The sequence below is a fragment of the Rhinopithecus bieti genome, unplaced genomic scaffold (genome assembly GCF_001698545.2).
Source record: "Rhinopithecus bieti isolate Rb0 unplaced genomic scaffold, ASM169854v2 scaffold_79021, whole genome shotgun sequence".
Taxonomy (NCBI): domain Eukaryota; kingdom Metazoa; phylum Chordata; class Mammalia; order Primates; family Cercopithecidae; genus Rhinopithecus; species Rhinopithecus bieti.
In genome coordinates this window covers 31,555-41,043 of record NW_016828986.1, presented here as the reverse complement: position 1 = coordinate 41,043, position 9,489 = coordinate 31,555, and the positions used below count along the sequence as shown (strand labels likewise).

General features: G+C 58.0%; 3 protein-coding genes across 3 annotated transcripts in view; 1 reads left to right on the top strand and 2 right to left on the bottom strand.

Moving 5' to 3' along the window:
• The first annotated feature begins 1,722 nt into the window (after positions 1-1,722).
• Positions 1,723-3,076, top strand: ALKBH7 (alkB homolog 7, RNA demethylase). The gene is made up of 4 exons (XM_017864653.1): positions 1,723-1,926; positions 2,116-2,289; positions 2,378-2,502; positions 2,636-3,076. The coding sequence occupies exons 1-4, from the start codon at positions 1,924-1,926 to the stop codon at positions 2,796-2,798; spliced, it is 465 nt and encodes a 154-aa protein (XP_017720142.1). The 5' UTR covers positions 1,723-1,923; the 3' UTR covers positions 2,799-3,076.
• Positions 2,973-4,969, bottom strand: PSPN (persephin). Its single transcript, XM_017864652.1, has 2 exons — positions 3,525-4,969; positions 2,973-3,439 (listed from the first exon to the last, which is right to left on the bottom strand). Exons 1-2 carry the CDS (start codon positions 3,817-3,819, stop codon positions 3,117-3,119), a joined length of 618 nt encoding a protein of 205 aa, XP_017720141.1. The 5' UTR covers positions 3,820-4,969; the 3' UTR covers positions 2,973-3,116.
• A 3,047-nt stretch (positions 4,970-8,016) lies between these two features.
• GTF2F1 (general transcription factor IIF subunit 1) overlaps positions 8,017-9,489 on the bottom strand; it is a 14,087-nt gene continuing 12,614 nt past the window's right edge. The window contains exons 7-12 of the mRNA XM_017864649.1: positions 9,317-9,454; positions 9,121-9,240; positions 8,884-8,957; positions 8,664-8,802; positions 8,338-8,455; positions 8,017-8,250 (exon numbers count right to left, since the gene is read on the bottom strand). Coding sequence (XP_017720138.1) covers positions 8,046-8,250; positions 8,338-8,455; positions 8,664-8,802; positions 8,884-8,957; positions 9,121-9,240; positions 9,317-9,454 — 794 coding nt within the window. The 3' untranslated portion in view covers positions 8,017-8,045. The remainder of the gene's footprint in view (positions 8,251-8,337; positions 8,456-8,663; positions 8,803-8,883; positions 8,958-9,120; positions 9,241-9,316; positions 9,455-9,489) is intronic.

The following is a 9,489-nucleotide window of genomic DNA, read 5'->3' as shown; positions in this document are numbered from 1 at the left end:
TTTTGAACTGAAATTATACCATAGTCCTCATGTTTTTATGTGTATTTAAAGGAGTACTCTGGGTTCAGAGTCTTTCAAAGGGGATCTGGAACTCAGAACCTGTGGAGATGATGTTTACCTCATTCTCTGAGCTGTGGTTGTGTAGCTCACATGCAGCCTTCCAAAGCAGGTTCTCGTACCAAATTCCTGTTGATTTTAAGACACACCATTAATTTGATAATGAAAATTTAAAATGGAAACATAGGTCTTGAGACTCATTATGATCTCAGAAATGTGAAAATGTGGAAAAATTGGCCCCTGGGTGTCTAGCAAGTCCCAACCCTTTTGGTGGTTCCATCTTGTTAGGAATGCAGGATCTTTCTTGTTATGGTGAAGAGTGTTCATCTCTACTCACAATCTTGCTTTTATAAATTAGTAATGGATTTTTCAAGTACTTTTCAGTATCTTCCAAATGACCCCATAGTTTTTGTCCCTTTGAACTGTTAACATGGTTGGAAGATATGAGCAGTTTCTGTGTTGTGAGCCGTTCTCACTTGAGGAGAATGATCCCCATTTAGTATAAACCTGAATGTACTTCTGGATTTATTTTCTATTTCGGTATTTTTCTTGTGGTAAAATATACATAATATACCATTTTAACCATGTTGAAGTGTACAGTTCAGTGGCATTAAGCACATTCACATTGTTGTGCAGCCATCACCACAATCTGTCTTCAGAACTTTTTCAGCATCCCAATAGACACTCTGTACCCATTAAACAGTTATTCAGTGTTCTACTTTATGTCTCTGTGGATTTGCCTATTCTAAATCCCTCATATAAGCGGAATCATGTGTCTGGCTATTTGACTTAGGTTTTCAAGATTTGCCCATGTAGCGTGTATCAAAAGTTAATTCCTTTTTTATGGCTGAATATTCCATTGTGTGAATAAATCAGATTTTGTTTCTCCATTCATATGTTGATGGACACTTGGGTTGTTTCTACTTTTTGGTTGTTGTGAATTGTGCTGCCATGAACAATTGCGCTGCCGTGAACTGTCTGAGTCCGAGGTGGGGGGTTTTGGGGGGGGGGGGTGGGGGGGGGGGGGGGGGTGGGGGGGGGGGGTGGGTGGGGGGGGGGGGGGGGGGGCAGGGAGTCGGGCGCAGGAATGGGGCGGGGCCACGCTGGGGCGGGGACAAAGACCAGCTCAGGGATGGGGCGGTGACACTCTGGGGGCGGGGACAGGAGTCTAGCGTACGGACGGGGCGTGGCCACGCTGGGGGCGGGGACAGTGGGGACCTGTGCTGGGATGGGGCGTGGTCACGCTGGGAGGTGGTTACAGCTCAGTCCAGCGTGGGGGCGCGGCTTGGTGGGGGTGGGCCAGGGGATTGGGAGTTGGGTTGGGGTGCGATTACGCTGGCAGCAGTTAGAGTGCGGTAGAGCGTGGCAGTTGGTATTGGGGCGTGGTCAGGTCGTCGAGCGCATGGATGGGGCGGGACCAAGCTTGGGGCGGGGTCCGAGGAGTCAAGCGCACAGAAGGGTTGGGGCCATGCTGGGGGCAGGGGGCCGGGGAAGTCGTTTAGAGACGGCAGAACCAGGCTGTGAGCGGAGATAGGGGAGACACACATGCTGGGATGGGGCAGGGCCTTGTTGGGGTCGGTAGCTAGAGCAGGGATTTGGGAGCCGGGCTATGGTGGGAGCCGGGCTCTGGTGGGAGCTAGGCTGAAACTCAGGCTGTGGGAGGGGTGGGACCTGGGGGATGAGAACACTGGGGTCAGGGAGAGCACTTCTGCGATCTGGGACCAAGGTTAGGGTCAGAAACGGATGTGGAACCAGATGATGTTGAGAGACAGAGACAGGACACTTGGGTGGGGTCAAGTTGTGGGGAGACTCAGCCAATTGAATATTGGGGCCGGGCCAGCATTGGGGACCTGAAATTGTAGCCTCATGGTGAGTACTAAGGGCTGAGGTCACACCTAGGTAGGGCCATGGTTGGGGGGACTAGGGGAGTTTGAGTTGAGGGCAGGGTCGAAAGTCACATTAGGGACACCAGCCCCTTTCCCTGTTTTCTGCCCCTCCATGCCTCCATTTCCTTGTTCCCTCTGGGAACTCCCAGGCTTGACCAAGCTCTCTGTGCAGGCCATCCACGGCTTCCGAGAGACAGAGAAGTCGCGCTGGTCAGAAGCCAGCCGGGCCATCCTGCAGCGCGTGCAGGCGGCCGCCTTTGGCCCCGGCCAGACCCTGCTCTCCTCCGTGCACGTGCTGGACCTGGAAGCCCGGGGCTACATCAAGCCCCACGTGGACAGCATCAAGGTGGGCAGAGGCCTACGCCTTGGCACTCCCAGCCAGGGGATAGGCAGGCCAGACCAGAGCCTGACCCATCCCCACACCCCTTTTGCAGTTCTGCGGGGCCACTATCGCCGGCCTGTCTCTCCTGTCTCCCAGCGTTATGCGGCTGGTGCACACCCAGGAGCCGGGGGAGTGGCTGGAACTCTTGCTGGAGCCGGGCTCCCTCTACATCCTTAGGTACCTCCAGCCCTCTCCAAAGAAGCCTTTACCCCAGGGCCTGTGTGGGAGGCAGCAGGGGGCTGGAATCCAGATCTGCCTGGAGCAGGGGCTGCCCTCCTTGCACCCAGTCACAGCCTGTTTCCTCTTGCAGGGGCTCAGCCCGTTATGACTTCTCCCATGAGATCCTTCGGGACGAAGAGTCCTTCTTTGGGGAGTGCCGGATTCCCCGGGGCCGGCGCATCTCTGTGATCTGCCGCTCCCTCCCTGAGGGCATGGGGCCAGGGGAGTCTGGACAACCGCCCGCAGCCTGCTGACCCCCAGCTTTCTACAGACACTGGATTTGTGAATAAAGTTGGGGAATGGACAGCCTAACTGGGACATTGCAGTGGCTGCTTGCTGGGGCCGGGATCTGCAGGGGAACCCAGGATGTCACTGGCCCACAGGGAGCTCCAAGTGTGGCTGGCTGGACACACGGTCAAGGTCACACAGCCGGGAGAGTGGTGTCCTTTATTGCATTCATTGCTGGTCGCCCCCGCCCACTCCCATCCTTGTTGTCTCTGCATCCTGGTCTCCAATAAATAAATCAGCCGAGCTCCCCCAGCACTGCAGCTCCTGGGTGCCAGGCCGGGCACTCAGCCACCACAGCCGCAGGCAGCCGCCGAGAGCTGGGGCAGCCGCTGCCAGCGGTGGCGGTCGTCAAGAAAGGCCACGTCGGTGTAGCGAGTGGGCCAGCAGCAGGGCCCGCCGTGGGCTCGGCCCTGGCCCTGCAGCCGGGCCAGCGCCAGGCCATGCTGGGTGTGGGCACCACGGGGGCAGCTGCCGGCGCAGTAGCGGAAGATGACCTTCTCCTCTGAGGCGTAGCCCAGGCCCAGCTCTGCCACCGATAGGGTCAGGCTCCACAGCTGGCATGGACCGGACGGGGCTCGGCGCAGGCGGGCAAGGGGGCGGTGGGTGCCTGTGGGAGAGAAGGGCGCTGACAGTGAGCAGGTTCAGGGCTGGGGGAAGTTGGGAAGTCACAGAGGGTTCCTGGGGGTCCTTACCCAGCCAGGTCCCTCCAGCCTTTGCCACCTGCTCAGACGAGAACTCTCCATTGGCCACCGGAGCCCCATGGGCATCAGGGCCCCAGCCCTGTCCCAGCTGCAGGGACAGGAGCAGCAGAGAGCCCAGCAGGACCTTTCCCACAGCCATTGTGATGAGCAGGTCCTGAGGGTGGGAGCTGTCCCCCGAATTTATGCCCTGCCTGGGCTGGGAGCTAACCTCTTCACTGCCGGCCCCTGCAGCCAGGAGGCCCCACGTCTGCACCAGCCCATCTCCTGCACCCTGGGATCCAGGCATCTCCTGCCCCGCACCCCACCCTTCTAAGAGTTAAGGGCTCACCCCCAGCCTACCCCACCCCGACATTCCACACACCCATTTCCTACGCCCCAGACACCCCCTGATTTATGAGTGCTGTGCTGGCGGCCAGGGCAGGCAACTGGTGTGTCCCCCGACCTGCTGCCTGGAGCGGAAGTCGGGGGGCTTCGTGGGACCCCATTGGGGTCCCTCCCCACTAAGTCAGGGTGCTGGGGCTCAGGAGCCCCCACATGTATCATGTGCCAGGCGGGGTGTATGTGAGTGCTGGGAAAGGTGGCTTGGCAGGAGACCGAGTCCACGGGAACCCTCCGTGGTGGCTCCCGCCTGGAGGATTAGGACATCATGCCCCTGTCTCCGGGCCTGGCTGAGCCAGCATCAAAACAGGAAAAGGGAGAGGCCTGGGGACAGCCAAGGGTGGGGACACAAGGGGACAGGGACGCCTGTCTTGGGAAGGCCAACCTGAGAGCCCCATAACTGCAGCCCCATCCTGGGATCTGAGCGTGTCAGAGCCCCTGGGGTGATGGAGGCCGTCCAGGTCATGGTAATGTCCAGCATGATGCAGCCAGTGAGAATAAGGGCTCTCCAGGCTTCCATACCCAGCCCTGTGTGAGCCCAGTCCCCTTCCCGGTACAGGGGAGCTCCTCAGAACCCGTCCTAGTCAGCTTGGTTACAGAGTGTAAGGCAGTACCCGTAGCTTAGAATGCAAAAACAAGCAAACAGCTTGTGATTGTCCGAAGGGGTACTTGACCCTAAGCACCCACAAGATTGGTGAAAATCAGAAAACCCTCACACACAGCCCGCGTGTGACCCAGGCGCACCCCCGTGCTGTTGGTGGGGGTGTAAATTGCTAGCAGCTCTTTGGATGAGCAGCTGCTACTGGGGAATTGTAAATTACACCCTCTGCCCCAGGAGCCCTGTTTGCGGGGTTCCCCCCACACAGGCCAGTGAAACTGCTGGCATAGGGACATCTGATGCCTTCTTCGTATTAGGAAAGACTGGAAGTGACCGCAACTCCATCCACGGGGGATTGCTTCGATGATGATGATGTGGTTTTTCTTCCTGAAGTGCTTATTGAGATAATTTTCAGATGGAAAGAAAAGCCTGGGCTTGGCATGGTGGCTCACCCCTCGGGAGGCTGAGGCGGATGGATCACCTGAGATCAGGAGTTTGAGACCAGCTTGACCAACATGGTGAAACCCATCTCTACTAAAAATACAAAAATGTGGTGGGCGCCTGTAATCCCAGCTACTTGGGAGGCAGAGGCAGCAGAATTGCTTGAACCTGAGAGGTGGAGGTTGCAGTGAGTTGAGATTGTGCCATTGCACTCAAGCCTGTTCGACAGAGTGAGACTCTGTCTCAAAAAGCCTGGCTGGGCCCAGTGGCTCACACCTGTAATCCCCACACTTTGGGAGGTTGGGGTGGGAGGATCATTTGAGGTCGGGAGTTCGAGACCAGCCAGGCCAACATGGTGACTCCCCATCTCTAATGAAAATACAAAAATGAGGCCGGGCGCAGTAGCTCACGCCTGTGATCCCAGCACTTTGGGAGGCCGAGGTGGGCAGATCACCTGAGGTCAGCAGTTCAAGACCAGCCTGGTCAACGTGGCAAAACCCCATCTCTATTAAAAAATTAGCTGGGCGTAGTCCCAGCTACTCGGGAGGCTGAGGCAGGAGAATCACTTGGAACCCAGGAGTCAGAAGCTGCAGTGAGCCAAGATTGCACCACTGCACTCCAACCTGGGCGACAGAGTGAAACTCCATCTCAGAAATAAACCCAAAAAACAAAATTAGCTGGACGTGGTGGGGCGTGCTTGTCATCCCAGCTACTCAGGATGCTGAGGTAGGAGAATTGCTTGAACCCAGGAGGTGGAGGCTGCAGTGAGCCGAGATCATGCCACTGCACTCCAGCCTGGGCGACAGAGTGAGACTGCATCTCAAAAAAAAAAAAAAAAAGCCTGAAGTCACCCAGAATTAAGCAACGGACCTGGCATTTGAACCCAGGTCCTACCTGAATGCAAAGCCCCTGCTCCTAACCACAGGGCCACACCACCCGGCCTCCTTGGATGAAGGTCCATGCAGTGGGGACGGCTGGGGCGAAACTGCTGAGGCAGCAGCTCCCTCGAGAGCTGCCTCCCTGCTGCCCAAGAAGGCCTGGGGGGAGAAGGGGTGGGTAGGTTGGCCTGAACTGGGACATTCCGAGGAATTAGCCGGACATCTCAGGCATTCCTGCTCGGCAGCCAAGGGCTACAGAACTGGGTGGGGAAGACATCCACCTGCAAGTTTCCAACCACCGGCAAGACGGAAGGGATCGCCCGGAAGATGGGTTCAAAAGTAGTGGCTGCAGCCAAATTCCATTTCCAGCTACATTACTGACCAGGAACTGGAAAAGCCCTACCTTACAGAGCGCCTGGCAATGCCAGATCAAATATATGCATGACCAAGCTTGTAAGAAGGGAAGGAAGCCCCACGAAAACATCCCTGGGAACCTGAAACATACGGACCCACCATCGGGGGGGTGGGGGGGTTGGCTATGGCGGCCCCCTAGGGACAAAGCCTGCAAGCCGAGAACCACACACAAAATGAGCTGGGTAGCTAGCGAAAGCCAAGGCGGAACCATCTGGAAGGACTGCCTGCAAAGTAGGCCACCCCAGATTCCCACAGAGCCCCCAGCTGGCCGTGGGCCTCCGATCCCAAATCACAAGAAAATCGATCCCCACGGGGAGTCACAAGAAACAGAAGGCTGCCCAGGAACTTCAGTTTCTAGGTTTATCAGGCCACAAAGTCAGGCTGCGTTAAAAAACATCAGCCGGGCGTGGCGGGAGTGGTGGCTCACGCCTGTAATACCAATACTTTGGGAGGCCGAGGCAGGCAGATCACCTGCGGTCAGGAGTTCGAGACCAGCCTGGCCAACATGGTGAAACACCATCTCTACTAAAAATACAAAAATTAGCCGGGTGTGGTGGCGGGTGCCTGTAATCCCAGCGACTCGGGAGGCTGAGGCAGAATTGCATGAGCCAGGGAACCGGACGTTGCGGTAAGCCGAGATTGCACCACTGGACTCCAGCCTGGGCAACAAGAGTGAAACTCCGTCTCAAACAAAACAAAAACACATTAGCCGGGCATAATCATACATGCCTGGCTGAGCCATGAGTTCAAGGCTGGCCAGGGCAATACAATGAGACCTCACCTCTACAAAAAATTTAAAAATTAGCTGGGCGTGGTGGTGTGCACTACTTGAAAGGCTAAGCGGGGAGGATGGCTTAAGCCCACGACGTGGAGGGTGCAAGGAGCTGAGACAGTGGACACTGCAGTCCAGCCTGGGCAACAGAGCAAGACCCTGTCTCAAAAACTAAAAAATAAAAACCATGAAAGGTGGCACCAAAACATAAGGAACAAGACATTTATCCCCAACAGAATAGCAGATCTAAAACAAAGAAATCTGAGCAACTTATTTTTTTATTTACTGAGAGAGAGTCTCACTCTGTCATCCAGGTTGCAGTGCAGTGGCATGGTCTCGGCTCATAGCAACCTCCACCTCCCAGGTTCAAGTGATTCTCGTGCTTCAGCCTACAAAGTAGCTGGGACCACAGGCGCCTGCCACTATGTCTGGCTACTTTTTCGTGTGTGCCAGGATCTCATTCTGTCACCTGGGCTGGAGTGCAGCGGCACCATCAAAGTTCACTATAGCCTTGAACTGGGCTAAGCCTCCCAGGTAGTGGGGACTGCAGGCGCGTATCATCACGCCCAGCCCGAACTGAAGACTTCCTGGGCTGTGCGGTGGACAAGTCACGGCTGTTGAGAGACCTAGGAGAGTGGAAGGGAGAACTGTGGAAGTGGGCAGCACGGGCCCTTGGCCAGTGTGAGGGAGGCTGAGCCAGGAGGACAGTAAGAAGGCCTATTAGGCATCTGAAGATTCCAGAAGCAGGGGCCACAGGGCTTAACCTTTCCAGAATTGCTAACTATGGGGCCCTGGGAGTCAGGGAGCAGGATGGCGAAGGGGCAGTGAGAGGCTGAGTTCGGGGGCAGGGCCGTGTGCTGGACAGTGGAGAAGGGGCAGTGAGAGCCTGAGTTTGGGGGCAGGGCCGTGTGCTGGACAGAGGAGAAGGGGCAGTGAGAGCCTGAGTTTGGGGGCAGGGCCGTGTGCCGGACAGTGGAGAAGGGGCAGTGAGAGCCTGAGTTCGGGGGCAGGGCCGTGTGCCGGACGGCGCCTCACTCCTTGAGGGAGAAGTGCATTTTGTCGTTGACCATCTTGCGCTCGGGGTTGAGGCGCTTGAGGATCTGGGCCAGCACGTTCACCGTCTGCTCGCTGCTCAGTCCTGTCTTCTTGGTCTGGAACTTTTTCAGCAGGTCCTTAGTGGTCATGGGCTTCCGTGTCAGGTAGCGGCGCACGGCATCCTCAGTCACCTGCACGTCGCTGAGGATGGGAGGGTGGGGAAGGTGGCATCAGTGAGCTTGTCCCCGGTAGCCCTTGCCCTGCCCCCTGCTGTCCTCGTCAACTTACCCGCTACTGGGTGTTGACTTGCCCGATGGCGGCTGGGGGGTCGACTTCCCAGACAGGCTCTGGGGCCCTGCGTCCAGCCGCAACCGCTTGGCTGCAGGCATCTCGTTCACCCGCTTCCCTGTGGGAGTGGCATCAGGGCTGAGTCTTGGGGGCAGGAGGCTGAACCCCTGAGCAGGACCCCGGGCTGGGCAGTGCCAGGATTAGGGTTCAGGGGGGATTGGGGACAGACAGGCCTCCACCCCCATCTCCATCTCCTCTCTGTCTTAAGCCCCAACAGAGGTCAGGAGGCCGTGGCTGTGGGGAGTGGGGAGGCCACAGGCACTCACCTTGCTCGAGTTTGCTGGCAGCCGCCCGCAGGGTGGAGGAGGTGCTGCCGCCCTCTGCGCTGGGCGTGCCTGGGCGGCTGTTGCCCCTCGAACTCCCTCCCGACGGCTTCCGCTCTCTCTTGGGTGGCGTCTTCTTCTTCTGCGGAGGTCAGGGTGGGGTGAGGGGTGTGAGTCTGGAAACAGACGCTGAGGCCTCCCCTGTCACCGGGCTGGGCCTTACCGCCATGAAGAGGGCCGAGGAGGCCTCGCTGTCAATGTCGCTCTCCTCTGAGCTGTCCGACTCCTCGCTGCTGTCTGCGGGGCACAGGAAAGGGGTCAGGGCCAGAGCAACCCTGGGACCCGGCATCCACCCGTACCTCCACTGCAGATGAGGGAGGCCTGCAGGGGAGAGGGGAGGAGGCAGCAGAGCGCCAGGGCCTGACCCGAGCCTCCAACATGGGGGCCACACCAGCCGCACCTTTCCTGCGCTTCTTCTCCTGCGGGGTGGGCGCCTTCTTCTCCTCCTCCTCCTCCTTGTCCTCCTCAGGCGGCTTCTCCTCCTCACTCTCCTCGCTACTGTCGCTCTGCTCATCAACACCTGGGGGGACAGGGTATGAGCAAGAGCAGGGATGCACTGCCCCCATCTCCCTGGGGCCCGCCTAGCCGCCACCTACCCTTGGGCCCCTCCTCCTGCTGGGGCGGCTTGGCCTTGCTCTCAGGCTCGTCCTGAGAGCTGCTGTAAGACAGGGACGGCAGAGGGTGAGTGCGCGCCCGCGAGGCCGCACGGGGTCTGGAAGCCACCTCCCGTCGGCCTCACCTGGAGCCGTCAGCCTCACCTGGAGCCGTC